The sequence below is a fragment of the Colias croceus genome, chromosome 16, assembly GCF_905220415.1.
Source record: "Colias croceus chromosome 16, ilColCroc2.1".
NCBI lineage: Eukaryota > Metazoa > Arthropoda > Insecta > Lepidoptera > Pieridae > Colias > Colias croceus.
In genome coordinates this window covers 972,708-996,583 of record NC_059552.1, presented here as the reverse complement: position 1 = coordinate 996,583, position 23,876 = coordinate 972,708, and the positions used below count along the sequence as shown (strand labels likewise).

The window sequence follows — 23,876 nt, the reverse complement described above, 5'->3', positions numbered from 1 at the left end:
CATATTTCAATAAATAAAAAAGTACTAAAACGAGTTTTGTGTTTTTCAGGTGCAGTGTTAGTAGTAAATTTACTACTTTTAAGCAGCACACAAATTAGTGGTCACACGCTACCGCAAGAGACTACACCCACGCTTACAGAAGAGAGAAGTTCGAGACGTGCTAATTCGACGTGGATTTCCCGAAACAAACCTAAATTACCCGATGTAGCTCTCAACGAACTACACCATAAAGATACCTCCTCAGAAGAAAATACAGAGAAAAATGCTAAGTATAAAGATCGAGGAAGGGTTAGGTTTAATGTACATAAATCAACCACCGAAAGTTCCTTAAGACGCGTCAGATCTTCGACGGAAGCATCGAATGTTATTATAGTTACTCCGACACCAGAAGTAAAGAAACCTCTTGAGATTATTGACAGTATGCGCAATTATAAGAAAACAAAGGTATCTAGTACTACGGAGGCTATGAAAACAAAAGCAGAGAGCCAAGAAGAATTGGAAGAAGACGATGAAGATACTGGATCATATGAAAAGTATACTTCAAGTAAATTTAGTGATAATAGTTTTTTTACTTCTAGCTTTAATGATGATGAATTTAGTGATAAAAATAAGGATGGGAAAGACAAAAATCGAGATTTTAGCAAGTCACCATTCGACTTTTCTAATTTTTTTTCAAAACAATCCTACACCTCAAATGATGAGTCCTATAAATCTGATAGCTTCTTTGACTTTGATAGTGAATTAACTACGCCTAAAAATGATTTCTTTGACAAAAAATATCAGGAAATATCATCGAGTATATTGAAGAACTTAGATACAATAAAAGCGAAACAACCGCCTGCGAATGGAACAAACATGCAAAAAATTGTTAAGGAAAATATAGGATTTGAAAAGTTAAGTAACGCAACACCTCATAATACATCTACAGTTATCATTAAAAATACCAAAGAAATACGACTTATGGACAACGATAAAGCTGGTACGGATAATAGTGCACTCTCTGACGTTCACGGTACAAGCATTTATTATGAAATGTCAGTTTTATCAACGGAAACGTATAATATTACTCATACGAATGACGATGATTGTGATGAAGATGAAAGCAGCGTTCCAGAAACAACTAAAAGTACGCCAGTAAAAGATGAATTAGCTTCAATTACACCTTCACAAAAACCGATGGTAGAAATCCCAACAGATATCTCAAAACCCGTATATGACAATGAAATAGGGTCGACAATTTCTTCTTACTTTTTCCCCGTGAGCGTAGCACCTACCATTAGTTCAGCTAATCCAATTTCAAGTTCATATCAGAACACAGTGTTTTCTAGTGAAAGACCAATTGTTGTATCAACCACTAGCAATCCTCCTAGAAATCGAAATTATTCTAAACGCCTTAACTTAACTGGAACAAAAGAATTGGGTAACAATGCTGCCTCTCAAAGTGACCAAGTGTCGCCTAATCTTGTAAATAGACCAAATACTCGTAGATTCTTCCACACTACACCAAAATCTAGACCGGTGTGGATGGCTCCCGGCCGAAATGTTACGCGAACTTCACCTACTCGAGTACCATCAACTATATACTCTGAACATTTTGACATCAAAAATAGATATTCCACTCAAGATCCTGGTCCTTCGAGAATATTGACCACATTGCCATCAGATATTGATCCATTATTGCAAAGTGATATAGGTGGATCCAAAAGAGTTGTGCATTCTCATTCTTTCGTGGATAACAAGATTCCTTCATTATGGAAACGTGGTTCTACGAAATTTTTCCCATCTTCTTCGTCTTCAACAACAACAACAACAACTACAACTACAACAACATCTGCACCCCATACAACACTAATGTCTGAAGAGCAAGCAACAACAGAAGCGAGACGAGACGTTAATGATTTCGAAATACTACCCACCTTGGCCGCCTGGGCACTCGCAGGGTTACGGAGTCCACCAACAAGACCAGCAATTAATGTTACAGGTTCAACGAAGAACATCGATGAGAATGAACTGCAAAAAGTGGGAGATATTATAGGTAAATATTTAAATTAATTTTAAATTTACAAATTTCTTAGCAAATATACTAGATTTCAAATTAAAATACCTAGAATTTACTGCACTCTTAATAATATGCATACCTTTCCACTTTTTTATAATAGGTACAATGTTTGCAATGTATTACATGATTGTATGTATCTGTAGAATTTAAATAATAATAAATATGTGTAACGATTACAATAAAATTTCAGAAAAGCGAGAGACAACTACAAGCTCGACTTCTACTACACCGAGTTCAGTCTTAAATCGAGATATCGTTTTAAAGAACATTACTGAAATTGATCAAAATAGACTACCCTGGAAGCCTGTTTTCTCTTCGTCATTTGGTTCAGAAGGTGAAATTAAAGACAAAACCACAGAATCTATATCAGAAAGAGTACCTGCTGAAAGCAATATATCTTTACAAAATAGCGAAGAACCTGCTACCACTGAGACAATCATTTCGAATGAAGAAACAACAGCAAGGGCAGAGATAGCTGAATCACAGTCTTCCTGGGTTGCATCGACAGTCAATCTTGAACAATCTTCAAGCGATGAATCTGAAGTAACCTCCCAAGATACAATTCCACCAGTTGATCCTACTAAAGCAACTGGATTTGAGTCAATTACGAAATTACCTTCAGATATTACAACTCCTTCCGATGATATAATTGATAGCTCTGATGAAAAGAATGAAATAGTTAAAGCTACTACAAAAATGCCAATAACTGATTATGAAATAACAACAATAAGATTTTCATATGTACCCACGGAACCAACCATAGAAGTTACAGAAACGGAAGCTCCTACCACTGATTGGCATTATGCTGGCCCAATGCGAACAAGACCCACAACCACAATACAAGACGCTCCAATAACTACTTATAGGCCGAAATATTATACTACAACTAATGCAATTGAAGAAAGTACTACTATAGAAGATACAACGCCACAGAATGAAGTATCTTCTCAAATCATGGAAAAGACAACAAATAAAGAACCAACAACAACAGAATCAGTTACAACAGATATAATGACTGAGACTCCTACAGCTGAAACACAATCCATTGAAACAACTACTGAACCTGCAACCACTGAAACTGAAAAAACCACCACTCCAGAAACAACAACAGAAATGGAAACAACAACGATAGTAGTGACTGTTGCAACGGAGATTAATACTGAAATAGCTACAGTTATGACGGAAGCTCCTTCTACTGTAACTCAAACAGAAACTGTACCAATTACCAGTTCCGAGGAAAACATAGATTTTAATGAAGTGGTAACTCAAGAAGCAAAGCCGGCAACAACAGAAGCAACAACAATTACAACAACAACCGAAAAAGAGTTGGAAAAAGAAACAACGCTATTCACAACAACCGAAACTGTTACACAACAGAATGGTCATTTTGTGCACACAGATACAACAGAAGACGAAGAATCTGTTGAAACTACAACAGAGGCAGTAACAAAGGATGAGGATGATGAATCAACCACGTATGCGGGAGAGATAACAACAGAAGCGTCTTCTAGAGTACTGGATGATGCAGTGACAGGATCTGGGGCGGGGATTGCGATTGCTGTGAGCACTATTGGTGTTATAGCCCTTATTCTACTCATTGGACTTCTGGTAAGTATATTATTTTCCGTATACTTAATTCTAGAACCTACCAAAGTATATTGCTAAAACGACAGAATATATTTCGTACTAGTAACCACATACGAACATAAACATATATCTATCTATTGAGTTTTCTAATCAATTTTAACTTAATCATTAAGAAATTGATTGCAAAAATACCTTACCTAATTACATTTCGATTTATTAAGTACTAGCTGCTCCGCGCGGATTCACCCCCGTGGCTCCACTCCTCCGTTGGTCGTAGCGTAATGAGATGCCTTCCTCGATAAATGAGCTATCTAACACCGAAATAATTTTTCAAATCGGACCAGTAGTTCTCGAGATTAGCGCGTTCAAACAAACAAACATACTCTTCAGATTTATAATGTTAGTATAGATGAACCTATTCCTATTTGTATATATAGAATATAATATATACCACCCTATTTAAATATTTTTTTACCAGTTGTCCTTTCTTGAAGTAATTGGTAAATAGCTTTCTATTCGAAACGAAATTCGCTTTACAAACAAATTTTCAAAAAAACCTTATATCATTTATATTACCCTTGTGCCACGTGCAAGCGCCATTTCTTCAAGTATTCCAGTTTAAAATTCTTCTAAATCTTCTCTTCTGTACATTGCTGAATGTTCGTACAACATATCCAAAGTAATGTGCATAATATCTATTAACTCACGATAAATTACGCAAACTACTTTGGACAACGTTGCAGATTACGCCGCGTGTGTTGCTGAAAATGTTTTCATATGATTTAGGAAAATATGCAGTAATAAAACACGAGATATGGCTCGTTTAAGTTGCGTATTTTGAAAGACAATATAATATAACGATATCTATGAAGGTATTACAATCAGTAGGTAAAAGCTGTTAAATGTAAGGGGATCATGTAGAGTGTAGGTAGGTAGGTTCATGTAGATTGTAGGTAAATGATATATATTTTATTTATTTTTTATTTATTTATAAGCTTTATTGCACACAGACACAAATTTTACTTATGTATATATACAGGGTGTAATCGTTAAGTGTGCACAGGCGATTATTCCGTAACTATTACAGATGTCAAAAAACTTTAAACTTATATTGAAACTACTATATACCTAATGAGTAAAATGGCAATAATATATTTTTTTAAATAAAACAAGATCCTAAAATATTACATGAAACACAATTAATTTAAAAATTTCGTTTATGATAATAATATTAACTGTAAATAAGTAGATTTATTTAACTTGTAAATAAGTCAGCTACATAAAACAAGTCGATAACAATTTATGACAATTGAACGCATTCATAATTTAAGATTCTTTATACTTACTAATCAATGCTTATTTTTATTATAAGTAAAGAAGTAAAATGCTTACCTTTATGCAGATTCAGCGAGATGCCCGTTTTCAGCACTGAAATGAAATATAATAAAATTTAAAATATTGTTTATACAAAAAATTTAGACAGTGTGTGCCGGCGAACTGACGAATTTTCCAGGAGTAATGTTGTGAACTCCGTTTTTGGTCGTTCAGTATACTTATTATGTTTTTTTTTTAAATAAATTAGTTTATCGTTAGGTCACAAATATATTGATTATATTGATCAATTAAAAAAACACACTAGTACATTAAAAATGCTTTAAAATAATATTATAATATGGATACGCTACCAGCGTTTGCTATGCATGCCAAAAACAATTTTAACCATCAGCTAAATGCTTAAGTAAGACAGATTGCATGTTTATAAAAAACTAAAAAAAAAATGCTCTCAATCACAGAATAAATTTAACAAAAAATAAATTAGTTACCCTTTCTAATTTCTTAATTACATTCATAGCTATATAATCAGTTACCTGATGGCACACTACACCACAACTTGCAATGTTCCACGAACGTTGAACTATTAAAATGCTTGCAACCCAACTCCCAAGAGTTATGAACACCTCTTATCATTACTAAGAAACGTTATAAGAGATTGAGACTAATGTGCTAATTATTTTATATCTCTCACGGTGTGAATTTAACTCCCACTAATTATGATATATCATAATACTAGCTTACCGCTCGCGGCTTCGCCCGCTTTGTCTCAAACCTAATAAATTATACTAAAACCTTCTTATTGAATCACAGATCACTCTATGTATTAAAAAACCACATCAAAATCCGTTCCATAGTTTTAAAGATTTAAGCATACAAAGGGATATAGGGACAGAAAAAGCGACTTTGTTTTATACTATGTAGTGATTGTAATAGTATAAATATAAGGTATATAAGTAATATCCTCTCGTTCTGAAAGTAAATATTTGTACACTGGCAAAGCTATAAAAGCTACGAAAGAGATGTAGCTGATGACATCCTCATAGACTTAGCTGTTTCGTTTATATGAAGCCATTGAAATAAATGATCAAAAAAGGAATAAGTTTAATAGTAAGTAAAATATCTCAGAGAAATATAAACCGCGTATTTTTTTTTAAGATTATCGCGAATGAAATTACAAACAAAAATCAGCAAAATTTTACTATGCACTGACATTGTTTTAGGTTTTACTGCATTATTAAAACCCTCATCAATAGATTTTGTTATATACGTACAAATAGTGATCTTTATCTAATAAGTTAAACAGGGTGTCCCACTGTTGGTATACTAAGCTCAAAGGAGGTTAAAGTTTTGCATACGCTGAGTACGTAAAAAAATTCTTAAAAAATTCCAGACGCATTTTTTTTCAATTACATAGATGAATTCTTAAAACTCTATGTTTTGCACCAATAACAAGCAACCCGCCCGCTACTTTGCCACTAGCACGTGAGCTATCGTTTAAGATTATGTTTTCATAGACACAATGCTCACATTAGACAAGCGGTATATGCCGGCTGCGCGAAGCTAGAGAAGAAAAGTACATGGATTTTCAGGAAAAAAATAGCAAAAATTTTTTGATGTAATTTTATTGTTTAAGTATTTTTACGGGATCAGTGTATGCAAAATTACCCTTGCCCTTCGTGCTTAGTATACCAATATTGGGACACCGTATATAGGTACTTAAATATACCTACCAATAAATATAGAAGGGATATAAGTAGATTACTTATTTCTTTTTAAAGACGCTCCGAAAAATTTCGGTGACAACGATGAAATAAATGAACATTTTACACATTACATATATTTATGCATAATATGTAAATAATTAAGATGATACCCAATTACGAAAAAAATATTTGAAAAATAAAAATAAAAAAAACTTACCATTTCATCACACTTAACATAGATAATTAAAATATGTAAACTACAAAATATCCAATTTAATTTAGCTATAACTCATAGTAAACAATAGTAACAAAATTAAATGTCGGAAATATTAATTATGAATGCGTGTGCGCACCGGTACGTCACGAGAAGGTATGAACCATGGTCACAGGGCAGTAGGTTTCGGTACCGTAGGGTTTGTCTGTATGGCCATGAAATATTAAAATTAAGTTATTAAAGAGAACATTTATTTTTAATTTCATAGACCACATGCGTTACTTTTTTTATAGGTATGTAAGTACCTAAAAGATCTTCAGATATTTTATTTTACATTAATCTACATTATCCGTGTTATAATTAATAATGCCTAGATTTAATTATATCTAATAAAAAATAGAAATGAATGAGTTAGTTGATTTTACAATTAAATAATAATTATATAAATTATATATATTTAATATTAATTATATATAATTAATTAATTGAAATAAAAAAAAATCTAATAGTTTTTCTTAATCGGAATGTTAAACTATTAAAAAAAAACCAGTTGTCTTTTATTTAACGTGCCACTATCTTTTACTTGACTAAATCATAGTAGGTAATTAAAAATTGGAAACAAAAGTTATTATCTACGACACAATATGAAAAAAATGTGTGCGTGTACTAGTTAAACGTTATTTTTCAAAAAATAATTTACTATATGCAACTTTACAGAAATACGTCGAATCACGTGGTAGGTATAAGAAAAAGATGGCGCGTAACGGAAAAATGTCACGCGTAACGAAAAAACGTTACACTAAATTTTTTTCCAACCCCGGTAAAGAAGTTTCACTTCAACAATTTGCTTTTATTTAACGTGCCACTACCTTTTACCTGACTTAAATCATGGTAATTAAAAATTGGAAACAAAAGTCTACGAACCAATATGAAATAAAAATAATGAAATCACCAACTATACATCCATCACCATTTTTAAAATCGGTTATTTCACATGTTAGATTTTTAATAGCCCCACCACATTCGTAAGGCTAGAGGTGTCGCCATATCGCAGCAAAGAGGATGTTTTTACAATATAAATTATAAGCAAAAGCTACGCTGATGACGAACCACTCGTTTCCACCTTTAGATGCGATACGTCACGATATTATGAGAATCGAAATCATCTAGATTTGAGCGGGCGTTCGCTTTTCTAGATAATCAGATTTTATTAAAATAATCCAGCAATGCCTTGAATGTATACATTTTTATTAAGTTTAATTATATTAATTTTAGTGTACTAGGTATTTGGCAAACTTTAATAAGCACAAAAAAATGTTCGTGTTCTAAAAGTTACCGATAACACTATGACTAATTTCATTACGTTATTTTGTTTTCCTCAATGTCAACAATAAGAAGGAAGAATGCATGTTATAATAAATTTGGATCGTCTTATTTTATTTCAGAAAAATTTTTGATTACAATTTAATTCCGAATAAATGTAGAGACAAATAGTGATCACTGATCAGATTATTTACAGTTTATCAAAAAATAAACGTAGTTTTTTAATAATTTATAAACTATTTATAATATGACTGTATTTGCTGAAATATTGACATGTAACCAACATGTAACTTACCTTTTTTACTCACATATTTTATGCAATGGAAACGCGCACACACGTCAAAATCCGTTTCAACTTGAAGCTGGCCCTTGAGATCTCGTCACCTCAACAATTTATTTGCACTTGAGAGTATTAGGTTCGATGGGCTCTAATATTTCATATACTAATTATTCGTTATGTTTCCCATACACATAATTGTCAAATACATTGTATAAGAATTAAAATATTTAACACTTCATCCTAAACATTTTTTCCTAACCTAACCTACTTCAACAAATTTCGCTCGGACGCAATTCTTTTTTACACGCTTTATATTAGCTTCACCAGTATGTTTGTATGTTTGTAACCGACTTCTTTGGGCGCGATTTTGACCCACTTTAAACGGCCAGATTTCGTTCAAACTTTGTAGATTTATTGAGGACCGATGACAATACACTAATTTGATAAAATTTTCTATTTTTTAGTTCGGTTTTGTATAAAAAGCGTGTTTGTTAGTTTTTTTAAACTATTATTATTTCTAAATTAAAATGAGCGTAACGTAGCGTAGTGTATGTACCTATGTTTGTTACTCTTTCACGCAAATACTACTGAACCGATTACAATGCAATTTAGCACATATATAGAGGGTAACTTTGATTAACCCAAGGTTTTATCCCGGAAATCCCAAGGGAACGGGAACTATGAGGGTTTTTTCTTTGAAAACACGGGCGAAGCCGCGAACAGAAAGCTAGTTCTTTATAATTTGTCATTTACTACTGAGCCACTACTTCGCTGAATTAATAGTTTTATTAATATAAATAAATATTGTGTGTTATGTCTTGAGAACCAGCGTGGGCAGCTCCGATAAGATAGCTATTTGATACATGTGAGATTGTGACAGGAAGTGCAAGGCATTTATTTGTTCTTGGTATTATTTTATTTGCTCTAACGGTCAATGAGTCAATTAGTTTTAACCGACTTTAAAAAGTCTTGTTTTTGATTTCTCGATCTGTTTTGTTTTAAGTGTTATTTTTTCCTTGATTAGAATAGAATAGAAAAGAATAGAATTCATTTATTCGTGGTAAAACAAGATATACATACAAAAAAAAAAAAATAAAAAAATACAGATAAAAAAGCAAAATAAACCTGCAGAGAAAGGTTGTATCCAAAAAATAAATATTTGCAGCTTTATTACTCTTTTTGTTAGATTTACTCTCCAAAACCAATGAAATTTATTTAAACATTTGGCTGATGAGGACAGCTTCAGGTTAAATGGTGTAAATTTTCAATCAAAGATACTTTCACTTTAGTGAAAAAAAAAAAATAATATTCCTTGTGACTAGATTTGCCTTATCTACACTAATATTATAAAGAGGATAACTTTGTTTGTTTGATTGTAATGAATAGGATCATAAACTACTGGACCGATTTTGATGAGGCACAGACAATCTTTAGACCCTGAGAGAGAACATAGGCTACCTTTTATTGCGAAATATGTTCCACGGGCGAAGCCGGGGCGGACCGCTAGTTATTCATAAAAAAGTAGTAATTTAAAAACATGAATGAACATTGAACATGACTTTTAAGCATTAATGAATGAAGACCAAAATAAATCTTTTTTCCTTGGACATTTTTAGCGTTTTCTCAACGAAAATATGTCTATTCCAGCTAGTAGTCCGTCGTCGCGGCCGTCGCGGCGTGTACGCACAGCGCTGCACACCCGTCTCCCTCGACGCTTATAGCCTGGACAGCGTCAGCGTCGGCCATCGCAAGGGCAACCAGAGATTGCGCGCCAGCAAGCGGAGCTATGGCAACCCGGCGTATGATGATGAGGTGGGCTATTGAAATGTGGATGTAATTGTATATACTCCTAACTTATAATATTTCGCCAGTATTTCGCTTATGAACCTACAATGAATTCCTCACTAAAGTTGATATTTTTCACGATACTTTGACGAAAACTGCACAGATCATATCACATCACGTTTTAGAATTAAGCAATATGAATTAATATATTTAAGTAGGTACGTTAGTTGTATAAACCATCCTCATTGACTACAAATTTATCTTTAGTTTTTCTTTTACCTAATGCTGTGAACATCTATATTAAATAGGGTCAAGCATTAGAATATTCCTACTTTGTATTTATTATTAAGAAATAATATATGCGCGATCTGTCGATGTACCTAAATAAATAAATACTTATAAATACTAAAGTTTGTGATTGTTGATGGCTGTTTGTGAGTCTTCCACTGGAAAAGGTTATTTATACATCAGATCAAACGAGCTTTTTGTCCACAAAACTGCGCGGTATAGTTAACTGTGAAAATATAATCATACTAGGTAGATGATATTTTCATTGAAGATATTCCTAATTATGTGCACTGAACTAATCATAAATATTCACAAAAATTACTAATTTTTCAGTCCCTATCTACTCAGAAATAAACTTCTCTAACTATAACTTAAATCTATTTTATCGGGAAATGACTGCCATTTTATACCAATTGAAGTCTTTAGTTAACTATCCTACGTAAATATGATTAAGTTATTATGTATAGACTAGTCAGTCAAAATGTTATTATCTATAGTAACTTGTAAATTTCTATCAAATTCTAGGTGACATCACACCCCATGAACTACGCAGCATTAGCCAACTTTGCCCTGGACATTGACTCCATAACAGCCGAGTTCACAGAGATCCCCACAGTGACAGTACGACCAGAGGAAGTACCACCAGGGTGTGAAGATAAGAACCGCTATTCTAATGTTCTGCCGCTCCCGGAGACCAGGGTTCCCTTGAAGAGGATTGGTGGTGATCCCACAACGGAGTATATTAACGCTAATTATGTTACTGTGAGTGTTGTGCCGTATTAGAATATATTAATCCATTGAGCCCCAAGCGGCCCGATCGGTCCACGACACAATAGATTGTCTATTGTATCTGTGGTTCCGGGGCCTGAGTTATTACAGTAATAGGTACTAGTACTACTACTATTAAATATGGAATAGTAATAACGTAATAAGTAAGGATGATACACCGAGATAAAACGATATCTAGAATACAAGTTAAAGGTATGGTTTGTTTTAAGAATTTGCTGACGAAATGAGAATTTTTTAAAGAATAAAAATAAATCCATTACCAGGGGATCCTCGAGAAATTGCTTACTAAATTTTATTCCATCAGTGAATGATCACCAATCGTTCATTCAGGTACCTGCTATAAATGGAGTTCAAAAAATCGTCTTAAATTATCCATGTCGTATAATTCTAGTCTCTATCAGAATCGTTATTCAAACTCAAACTCATAACCCATTGAGCCCCGAGCAGCCCGATCTGACCACGACACAATATATTTTCTATTGTGTCTGTGATTCCGGGGGCTGAGTTGTTGGTTTGGGGGGCTTGTTGCCTTAATATGCATTTCATTTTCCAGGGTCCAGGAAACATCAGGAACTACTACATAGCGTGCCAGGCGCCTCTCTCCAACACTGTGGTGGACTTCTGGCGCATGATGTGGGAACAGAACTCTAGGCTCATTGTCATGCTTACGGAGTATTTGGAGAATGGAGTTGTTAGTATACGTTTTAAATAATTACTTTCAATTCCATGATAAATAATTTTATAGAATATAATAAAATTTTACGATAGAATTTATATTATGTCCTTCAGACAATAAACGCAAACTTTGAGATGTGTTGACCTATTTCCCTATTTCATTACTATATACATTATACAGTATATGGTATACCTACTGTCTAGTCTTTATTCACATTTTTTTCAACAAAATTATGGCCTTTTACTTACATACCTACTTAATACCAATAAGTTAATTATAATAAAAGGTTTTAGTTTATCTCATGCATTTTTATTATTTCCAGGAGAAATGTTACGAGTACCTCCCACCATCCGAAATATCGGATAATAGACGCACCTTCGGAGAATTCCAGATCATCTTAAAGAAACGTGAACAACGAGACAGATACGCTATTTCCAGCGTTCAATTAATTAATTTGTCCACAAGAACTTGGAGGGAAATAACACATTTATGGTACTTCTGGCCAGCGAAGGGAGTGCCTGAAGATTACGAATCGGTGATCGATTTCCTCTCAGAAATGAGGAGCTATATGAAGATATCGCAGACAGCCAAAGAGTATGATGAGGAAGGTACGTTGACATATTTTTTAGATTTACGAGTGATTTTTTCGTGTAGTTAATTCTTTATACAGAAAATCATTATAGTGAAAAAAATATAGAGCGCACAATAAAGTTATAATGTAAAATATAAATTTTTAAATTGTTTATCTATCTTTATTATGAGGCAAGATGCTTAGTTATTGCGAAATTAATATCTTATCTTGCAGGTTTAGAAGTAATCTACGAAGATCAAAACCGTTCGTCCTACAACAACTTGTCCAAACTAAGAAGTGACGACGCGTCCGGCAATGGAGTCAACGTGTACTCTCCAGCCAAAGCAGAGGAACTGCTGCGACGAGGGTACTCCACCAATGGTACTTTGGGCAAGATGAAGGTCGCTTCAGAGGTGGAAGGTAAGAACGTGTTTCTATAGTTTAATTTTAGGGGATAAATTAATGGAAAATTTTGCATAAATTGCAATAAATCCATACTAATATTATAAATGCGAAAGTAACTCTGTCTGTCTGTCTGTCTGTTACTCAATCACGCCAAAACTACTGAACCAATTTTCATGAAATTTGGTATGGAGATTTTTTGATACCCGAGAAAGGACATAGGCTACTTTTTATACCGGAAAAATAACGCAATCCCGGAAATCCCACGGGAAAGTTAACTATGCGGGTTTTTCTTTGACTGCGCGGGCGAAGCCGCGGGCGGAAACCTAGTAGTGTCATAATTTTAGAAATATATCATTTATTTTTACATAATAAAACAGTAAATGCTGCTCTTTGGTCATCTTACATCTAGCTTGGCCACTATGAATGTTAAGACCACCTTCAAGTTGCCTAAATGTGGATTGACGGGATTGCTGTCGATTTTTTTTTAACCACCACTGTAGTCACTAATAATATTCTATTTAACAACCTCTTCATTTGTTGTCGAATTTTTTGTTAGATTGCGTGTAGATTATTATTTAAAAAAGCAATGGAAGTTTTTATTTATTTATTTATTTATCATAGATGCACCAACAATAGCTCAATTTGTAACAATAAATAAGTATTCGTACATAAAATCCTATTCTAAATTGGCTACTAATTATAGGTACATACAGCATTACATGAACATTGGATTGAATTTAGTATTAATCTAAATTATACACAGAAAAAAAATGTCAGAATTACTTAAATAGAGTAATTAAAAACAATATTGTCAAGAAAAAAAAAAACTTAGAGGAATTCAATAACAGTGTCACTTACAGATAATTCCAATAATTTTATTCTTAAAAGACCAAAACGAGTCGTGAAAAATGTCAACATCATTATTTGTATTAATCTTATTGAAAGCACGCATTAGTCTGTTCATGGGGCTATACTTCTTTAAGTTTGTACGAGACGTTTCGGCAGAAAAAGTATTGACTATCGCATAACGTGGGATTGAACGGGGAACAGTTAAATTAATATAAGTTAGAAGATTGGTGTTTAGATTGCCATTTACGATTTTATGCAAAGTGTAAAGATCCAAAAGGTGGCGACGATTTTCCAAAGAAACAAGTTTGAAATGCTCTAACCTATCATTATATGGGGCCCTATAGTTGATGTGAGCATCCTTAAAAGCTAAAAATTTTGTGAATGCCTTTTGTACTTTTTCTATTCGTGCAATGTGTCGTTGATAGTGAGGGTTCCATATTGCACTAGCATATTCTAGCACACTGCGGACGAGAGAATTGAATAAAATTACCAAAGGCGCAGTTGTGTGAAAATCCTTAGTATTTCTTTTGATAAAACCTAACATACGCCATGCTTTTGAAATAATATCCTCAAAGTGATGCGAAAAAGTAAGTTTAGAGTCAAAGTATACACCCAAATCGCGAGCAACAGATACTTCCTTTATAGGCTCCATGTTAATGTTATAGACTGAATTTAATTTATTAATTTTTCTAGAGAATTTAATATGTAAACACTTGACAACATTAATTTCCATCCTATTATCAATACACCATTTATGAACAGCATTTATATCTTGTTGAAGTAAAAATGCATCTGCCAAAGTATTTACTGTCCTATACAATTTTAAATCATCTGCAAAGATTGCACATTGACTATATTTTACACAGTCTGAAATATCGTTAATAAAAATCAAGAAAAGGGCCGGGCCTAGATGCGAGCCCTGAGGGACACCAGAAGTTGCTACAAATTCATGGGACGTATAACCCCCCACGGTAACTCTTTGTATTCTATTGTGAAGATAAGAATGAAACCAACCCAAAAGACGCCCGTGGAATCCATAATTTTTTAATTTATGTAAGAGAGTGAAATGATCCACCCTATCGAAAGCACTACTAAAGTCAGTGTATACAGCATCTACTTCACTACCACTGTCGAGATTATTGCAGATGTAAAAAGTAAAATGCAGCAAGTTTGAGACCGTTGAGCGGTTTTTACAAAAACCGTGTTGAAAATCGTTAATTAGATTATAGAAGTATGGCATAATAGTGGAAAGCACCAAGCGTTCAAACACTTTAGAAAACGTGTTCAATATAGTGTCACTCTTATCTCCTTTTTTGTGAATAGGTATAACATGAGCAAGTTTCCATTGTTTAGGAAAGAGAGAAGAATCAAGAGATTTTTGAAATATAATTTTCAGAGGAAGTGACAGATTTGTGTATGTTCTAGTTATAAACAAGGGTGGTACACCGTCAGGCCCAGCACCTTTACTAGAATCAAGAGATTGGAGTAATTTTGCTATTGTATGGTCTTGACTCAAGGCGATATTGTGGATGAAGAATTGGGGATACTTATCCTCAGTATCAGAAATAAAATTCCTATCACTCTTGGAATAAATCGACTCAAAATGAGAAGCGAATAGTTTGCAAATACCCTGCCCCGTATCAGACGTTACATTGCCTAGTTTCATTTCAGATGGAATATTTGATGAACAACCTTTTCGGTTATTTATGAACGCCCAAAATTTCTTAGGGTTTTGTACAATAGATGACTCGATACTAGAAATGTATTCCTTGTAACGGATCTTAATTAGATCGCTTATCCTTTTGTTTAAGATACCTACCTCCAGTTTGTCCCTCGGATTGTGATATATTTTTAACCTCTTACGAATTTTTTCCTTCTCAGATATTAGTTTCTTAAGGTCAGTTGTATACCAAATTGGGTATTTATTACTTTTAATAATCCGTTTGGGTACATGAACATCAATAATTTCATAGATAATTTTATAAAATTTAGAAACCATGATATTGACATCATCACAAGGCAAAAGTTCCTGTTCCCATTCAACTTTAGATAGTTCAGAATTTATAACACTGTAATCAGCTTTAAAAAAGTTGTGAACTTCATGCGGTTTATGTCGCAAATAAGTACATTTAATCGAAGCGATTTTTATACAGATTGCAGGGTGGTAAGGATCTAGTTTTGATAAGGGAACAGTAACCCTTGAAACGTTAATGTTACAAAAACGTCCAAAAACTAAGTCTACAGTGTCAACATACAAGGGACATAAAGTCAATCAGTGATGTCCCTAAAATATTGGAATAATTACAAGGACGTAATAAGTTATCTTCTAACTCCCAATCAATGAAACCTAAGTTAAAGTCGCAAATTACCAAAACTTCACTAGAATTAGATTGAATTACATTATTGATATTATCTAAAACACAGTTCAAAATAACGGGACACACTGGCGGTGCTACGTAAACCGCGCATATTAAAATATCTTTTACAATACCATCAATATTACACCTAAGAGATACCCAAAGATCTTCGTGGGGACTTTCAAAGTTTCGAAATCGAACAGAATGGATAGATTTGGATACAGCTATAATAACTCCACCTCCTTTGATTTTTGAAGATTCTGTAGATTCTCGATCTCTTCTATATAATATGTAATTTTCATTAAAAACTTCTTTGTCATATATAGAATTATCGAGCCATGTTTCAGTGCCAATTATTACTTCGTAGTGGTTTTGTAGGGACATCAGTCTTATGTGATCCAATTTCGTCTTCATACTCCGAAAATTTTGATAGTAAATATTGAATGTTAACACAAAAAAATAATCGGTCTAGTTTGATTTTCTTTTTTAATCTTTATTGAATTTTTGCAAGACACTCGAAATTCTTTATCTGAACAGATTGGGAAAACTCGTCCTTACGAGTAAAAATCCTTCCATTCCTTACCCACACGAAGCGAATACCTTTTTCTTTTGCAACACTTCTAGTTTTAGCATGCAGCGATTTGTAAAATGGTGATAAATGTTCTGATATATATAACGGCGATAAAGCTCCCCCATAACCTAAGTGACTGGAATTAATTCGGTTGTTCTGAGAAGATTTATTGAATTTAGATACAGCAGCAATTATTCCATCTCTGATGTGGGTACTACGTAATTTGTAAATAACTGATCTGGGTCTTTTGTTGGTGTCGTCTAGTTTCCTCACACGTGTACAAGTTATGATGTCTGATTCTTGAATAGGATATGATATGACTGCACATAGCTGTTTCATGACTGATATTAAATTCTCAGATTTATTCTCTGGCAGACCGTTAAACTCAACATTGTTCTCACGGGCGTGCTGTTCAAGCAAATTAATACGCATAGACAGATCGTTGAGATTGTTTTGCAGCAAGGAGTTCTCTTTTTTCAAGCTTAAAACGATTTCCTGGTGATTTATTAAATCAACTTTAATTTTATCATAGTCTGCGCTCATAAAATCCAGAGAATTTTTAAATTCTTTCAAAACTGTCAATTGCTCTCTGATTTCGTATAATTCTTTCGATATGCATGATTGAATTGCAGATTTCACGGCCTCATGTACCGCCAATTGAATTTCGTTTTTAATAAATGACATTAAATTAGGGTCATTATTCTCAACATCGGCAAAATTTGATAGTTTTGCAGATTTTTTGCGCTGAGTAATGTTATGGTGTTGACATTCGTCATCATCGGACGAGCTCAAGTGTCTTTGTGTTTGTAAATTTGTTCGTATTGGAGTATTTGTATTATCACCTCTTTGAATGTGTTTGTTACGACATGTCTGGCAATTCCATGCAGTCTTGTTTGCTTCGGACATTGAATTGAATTTTTTAAGAGAAACATTAGCACATAATAAGTCGTAACGATCATTACAATACGAACATGATAAAAATTCTTTTCCTTTGATTATGTTTGGGCAACCCGCGCATGAAAAACCCTTAAACTTTAGATGCCATGACAAAAAAATATGCAAAGAGAAAAAAAAAATTATATATAATATTCCTATATAAATCCTATTATAAATCTTAACTACCTTTTATAAATAATAATTCCTTTTATAAATCTTAACTACCGACACTTCACACACATTTAGATAGTTTTACTTTAGTTTTTTCTTGTGTTTTAATGATTGAAAATGTTAACTAAATCACTTTTTATATATCAAATCTAATTAACAACAAAGTTTTTGTAAACAGCCACTAATTCACGCACTTTTTATTTTATTTATACGGAGCTAACTTATTACATGTATTCACGTCAATGTCCCGAGAGAGATAGATATAGATTTTTAATGCAATCTTGTCTCGAACCTTCTTTAAAGTGGGAAGATATAACCATCACTGTACTGAATAATATTATCAGTAACAACCTCCTTCCTACAGGCGTCCGACCATGCGTAGTAGTATGCGCATCAGGCGCGGGTCGGTCCGCTGCGCTGATCGCCGCTGACATCTGCTCGCGTGCGCTGGCCGCGGGCGCCGCGGACCTGCCGCGCACAGTACGAGCGTTGCGCACGCAGCGCCCGCACTCTATATCCAATAGACATCATTATATCTTTCTTTATAGGGTAAGTTTGTATATCCTTTCTCTTCGTTTTTATGTGCTGTCACACAGCAACAAATTATTACGTTTGAAGTTAAATTCGACCTTTCATAGTTCTAACACGCGGATTTGAATCTCACCTAAGGAATCACGATCGAATTAGGTAGTAGTTAAGCATAAATTACATAATATAAAGACTGGAATAAATTGATTACTACCTACATTATTATTTTGTTGTTTTGTTTATTAATTTTAAATCCCCGATAAACTTACATACCTATTCCTGCATCGGTCGAGTACGGATCCTAGGTACCTTTTTAAGGACTTTATATTTTCTTATTAACAAGCCCATAAAATATATTTTATTTTTAATTAAACGTATTCCTAATAATGAAATGTTTTTGCAGCTTCTCAGTGAATATGGTAACCGGCTGATGGGCGGCGGAGTGGATACAATATAAAGATAGACTGAATTGAAAATTAGAAAGAATTCTTGAAGACAGCTTGGGCGTTGATGAGATTATTGATTAAGACATAAATCATTTTTTTTTGTGAAACATAAAAACCTGCCTCACATTCGCGTAAAACATTAAAGTTTTGACTTGCCAATTTATTTTTGTGACGATTATTTTTATTAAATTTCAAAAAATGGCGCGATTGTATTTTTTTACTGGTTAAATTAGGTTTTATTTCTGAGCCAAAATTTATTTTACTCACCTCAAGAGTACCTACTATTGAGATCATAAATCATCTTAGTAAATCATGCTGCTTATTATAATGACGTCATCGTCTGCATATTTTGTGCGAGGGAGATAACGCTATGTCCATTGTATATTGCGTCTCTCTCTTGGAGTTCAATTCATAGAACTACTAATGTGATTTCATTCAACAGCAGTTGATATGTTTGCAGCAAAAAGAACTTTATTACAATAGCGGAAAGTAGAGTATCATTTGAAAAGGTTTATAGGATTAAAATGATAGTAAATATTTATGTCTTTATTATTTGTATTATCTAAACGCACAATTGGAACGTACCAAAGTTTGTAAATAAGATCTCGAAACATTTCACTAAAAATATAGTATATGATTATTGGTTTCGAATTATTTCGCGGGCTTCTAATTATATTGAAATTATTTGGAGAAAGTCACACACAAAATATGTTTGAGGTAAGAATCTCATAAATTAAATACTTATTTAGTATACATGCTTACGTGAACGATTAAATATGTAGTTTTTTTCAACGGGAAATTTAAAAAAAAATGTTTTTTCCCTCCTATAAGCATGATAATATCACAAAAAATATTATCTACTATAAAAAATAATAAATGTAAGTAAATTTTTTTGACACATTGATTATATTTTGGTTTGAATATTATGTCTTGTGTGTGACTTTCCTCATAAATAGAGCCTTTAGCTTTAAGTTCTCTAAAAGTATTGTTGAAACATGAAGTAGGATTTTGATAAAAATTTCGTTATTATAATAGAAATGCAAAATATTTAATATTTTATTCCATTTAAGCTTAGGTTAAGTTCGATATAATACATGTATATAATTATTTTTATTTGTTAAATTCCAACGAACAATTTTATTTTGTTAATTATGGCTAGTCTTAAGAATTTATTGTTATTCGCTTTATTCAAACAATGTTTGTTACCTTTATTATTTTTAATGCTATAATAAAAATTATTATATTTTTAAGGTAGTCAATAGATTTGATTCACATAGTTACATTTTCAAAATTATGTAATTCCATGGCAAATTTTGACAAACTTTTTTTTTGGGTTATTTTTTCATTTTGATGAACTCAAAATAACATATTTCTGAATACATGACAATTTTATTTTTAGCTATGATAATATTATTCTTATAGCGTTCTTGCTGTGATTTATACTAACAAAAATCAAAATAAACGATTAATTTAGAATACATTTTTTTCAATAGACAATACAATAAAAATTCCAAGGATTATGGATTATATGTCTTCAGACTTCCAAACGACCCTCTGCTAAGTAATAAATAATAATGTACCTAATCTTAAAATTGTATCACATAATTTTAAATTAATCGTTTATTTTCGAAAACTAACACTAGATAAATTTTATTTTAATCCCGATAAATGAAAAATACTCGGTCGATGGTTTTATTTCAAATTATTAAGTTGTCTAAAAACTTTCAAGCCGTCCATAAAATTAAAAAAAATAGATTGATTCTTTATTTAAATTTTATGTTCTGGAACACTCGACTTTGAGCCTGTATGACGTCATGATTTGTCTGTCGACAATTAGTGTTATGGCAAGTCATGTCGTCATTAATCTTTGTAGGGCTTTTTGAATTTCATCGTCATTATTATTAATTCGCTCATACAATAATTATGACAATATTACCTATACCTACTGTATTATTCAAGTCTATTTAAAATTTTATTCTTCTGTGGAAATTGCAAATGGGCGGTTGCTTAATTCGAATTCTATAGCATTTTAAAATAGAAGGTTACACACTATTTTTCTGTGTTTTTAGAATGCGACGTTCGTAAACCAAAAATAAAGTAAAATTTTATAAACATCCTACGATTAGAATAAGTACACAGTTTGTAAAGCATAATAAATTTTAATTAGAATTTATACTGTATTTTTATTTAACAATAAAAAATATAATCTAAAAACAAACACAGATACAAACAATTATTATAAAAAATACGACATAAAGCTACATAATGCGGGCAAATTATTATAAAAAATAAATATAAATATTATCTATAGAACACATAACTGTCATCCAAAATTGCACAAAATACGAACAAAATATCAAGTTACTAACTCTACCTGTAGGTTTGTGTTTTAATAGTAAACTAGCCGTGCCCCATGGTTTTACCCGTGATGATATAATACAGCATATTCCTTCCTCGATAAATGGGTTATCTAGCACAGAAATAATTTTTCAAATCGGACCAATAGTTCCTGAGATTAGCGCGTTCAAGCAAACAAACTGTATAATATTAGTATAGATAAGTATAGTATACATCTAAGTTTGTATTTCAATAGCAATATTCTATTCTTCACTGCTTGTAGAATCCAAATGAGAATCAGTTTTAACAGACAAAGCGTCCGATTCAACTTCAGTCGTTCCTGCATCTATCAATTCTTCTATATCCAGTTCATCATCATTGATATATTTGACAATTTCAGTTTTGAACCTAATTACATTATCTCTGTCCAATACTTTAGATTTGTCCACCGTACTTATGCTATAAGGTTCATTTTCCTTTGACTCTTGATATTGAGATGTGTGAGTATCATAGGTTCTTTCTGATATGTCTGATAGAGTATCAGTAAATGCTGAATAAGGGGTATTTCTTGGTAAAGTTACGAATGAACCGGCTAGCGATATAGATGATACGTTGTCTACACCTGAAATATATGAAAAAGTGTTACCTGACTGTGGATGGGCAGAAATAATGTAAGGTAACCAGTACACAGTTGACAATTTGGACAAATTACTTACATTTGTGTTCGGAGGTCTCCTCTTGTGCCTACAAACAAAGGAAAATAATAAGTTATACACTTAGGCTGGTTGCAGATCTTGACCGACCATCAGTGCGTACGACAGTCGCGCTTGTCATATGTATGGAAATTCATAAAGCCGTTCATAGCTAGACCGACCATACGAACACGTATTGTCATGCGCATTAGTGTCATAGTCATACAATTGTTGATGCGTATCGTCAGGACCGACGCGGACGGTACACACTGACGGTCGGTCAAGCTCTGCAGCCAGCCTTACACTTACAACAATAAATAATTGATAAGTTTTGATTTTAAGGTAATATTAATTACATGGTAGGTAATTTAGTCGTTTCAGGTAATTCCTAGATATGTTTAAAAAATTTAAGAGCGAAATTGAAAATTAATTTGGCCTTTGAAAAGTATTTTAGTACTAACCTTGTAGAACCCACACTGATTCAAGCGGTGCTTTTGAAACGCTCTTTGAACTGCTCCTTGTACATGTTTCAGTTGGTACTCCTCTATACTGGTCTTCCTTATTAATTGATTGAAAAGTGTTGTTTCTTTACCTGGATCAAATATAATATTATACAACACTAGGACCTGCATTAAGAAGCAAATCTTGGCGAATATAAGGTTTTGTTACAATACTGATAGCAAAAAATAAGAACCTAAATAAAATTACTACTCGAGTAGAGCCGGGAAGAGCAATTGTGAAGTCCCATGTCCCCTAGTGGGGTAAGGGGCAGATGCATTATACATCCGTTTCACTGATCGATTTTCTTTAGGGACAAGTAGGTGATCAGCCTTCTGTGTCCTACCAGACCGAGACATTCCCCCCCCCCCCTCGGTGCTACGCTCACGCGTCAACCACTGTACCAAGGAGGCGGCTAAAAAATTAATATTTATGTTTAAGGGATGATTACCTCCAGTCTCGAAAAACTTTTTAACAACTTTCATTGCAGCATCTACGTCTTCGTCTATGAGACCAATATTTCTTAATTCTTCGTCCAATTCTGGGTGACAAGTGCAGTTGCTGATGTCGTCGCATACTTGGCTAGCAATGGATATGTTCTTTCGTACGTCAAGCAAAGCTGATAGGTAGGTCGCTATGAATCCGTAGACGTTTTGCGGCTGTGCTCTTAGCACCTGAAATAGGCAATAATTTATACAGGCATACCTAAAGAAGGAAATCTAGTATCTATTTAAAATTTTGATTTTGAGGCGTTGCTGTAGCGTGATGATCCTTGTATCATACCCTACAGCCTTCCTCGATAAATGAGCTATCTAACACCGAAAGAATTTTTCAAATCGGACCAGTAGTTCCCGAGATTAGCGCGTTCAAAAAACCAAACGAACAAACAAACTCTTCAGCTTTATAATATGAAGCTCTCCGTTTATTTAATTATTTGACGTGAACAGTCGAAGTCAACATGGGTATTTCAATCAAGTTGCCTTATCCCGATTAAATAATATTTTAGTTGTTTATTTTTTTTTTTACTTCTCTAGTAATGTCAGACATCAATTCCTTCAGTCCTTCGGGAAGAGTTAACAAACAACCATCAATATTTCGTTGATTATCCGATTTCTCCATTGTAAATTATATCAAAAGTAAAAGCTTTATAAACGAATGTATCACTTTACAAAATGATTGATCGAGTTGGTTAAGATTTTGGTCGTCATTTCATGTCAATCGTTTTATATGAAGATGAAATAAATTAGGATACTAAGTAGTTTTATCTATTCCTCATCAAATATTTTCCTTAACCAATGAAAATAAAAAGCAATTTCACTTCAATCATTATTCTATTTTTTATTTATTTATTAACAACACAAAGCGAACATTCACGTTCCAATAACAAAACAACTCTTTCCAATATAAAATCTATTCTATTAGGGTGCTTTCCCACCAATAACGTGCGAGGAATGTATTTGTAAAGAACCAATCATA

General features: G+C 33.0%; 2 protein-coding genes across 5 annotated transcripts in view; one reads left to right on the top strand and one right to left on the bottom strand.

Annotated features, from left to right (window-relative positions):
* Positions 1–21,046, top strand: part of LOC123698755 (receptor-type tyrosine-protein phosphatase zeta) — a 74,299-nt gene extending 53,253 nt beyond the window's left edge. For all 4 annotated transcript variants that reach the window (XM_045645507.1, XM_045645504.1, XM_045645505.1 and 1 more), the window contains 9 exons: positions 50–2,035; positions 2,250–3,667; positions 10,149–10,313; positions 11,100–11,336; positions 11,917–12,054; positions 12,362–12,647; positions 12,845–13,030; positions 18,264–18,448; positions 18,831–21,046. In XM_045645507.1, the coding sequence (XP_045501463.1) occupies positions 50–2,035; positions 2,250–3,667; positions 10,149–10,313; positions 11,100–11,336; positions 11,917–12,054; positions 12,362–12,647; positions 12,845–13,030; positions 18,264–18,448; positions 18,831–18,884 (4,655 nt within the window). In that variant the 3' untranslated portion in view covers positions 18,885–21,046. The remainder of the gene's footprint in view (positions 1–49; positions 2,036–2,249; positions 3,668–10,148; positions 10,314–11,099; positions 11,337–11,916; positions 12,055–12,361; positions 12,648–12,844; positions 13,031–18,263; positions 18,449–18,830) is intronic.
* A 146-nt stretch (positions 21,047–21,192) lies between these two features.
* On the bottom strand, positions 21,193–23,592 carry LOC123698430. Its single transcript, XM_045645047.1, has 5 exons — positions 23,427–23,592; positions 22,852–23,074; positions 22,364–22,494; positions 21,927–21,954; positions 21,193–21,832 (listed from the first exon to the last, which is right to left on the bottom strand). Exons 1-5 carry the CDS (start codon positions 23,517–23,519, stop codon positions 21,474–21,476), a joined length of 834 nt encoding a protein of 277 aa, XP_045501003.1. The 5' UTR covers positions 23,520–23,592; the 3' UTR covers positions 21,193–21,473.
* Between the last annotated feature and the right edge of the window lie 284 nt (positions 23,593–23,876).

Bases quoted from the DNA above. Each gene is read 5' to 3' on its own strand.
- LOC123698430 (XM_045645047.1), bottom strand. From the start codon at position 23,519: ATGGAGAAATCGGATAATCAACGAAATATTGATGGTTGTTTGTTAACT. The intron at 23,075-23,426 runs GTAAAAAAAAAA...TGCCTATTTCAG, and splicing joins TGTCTGACATTACTAGAGAA to GTGCTAAGAGCACAGCCGCA. The intron at 22,495-22,851 runs GTAATCATCCCT...TATTTGATCCAG, and splicing joins AAAGTTTTTCGAGACTGGAG to GTAAAGAAACAACACTTTTC.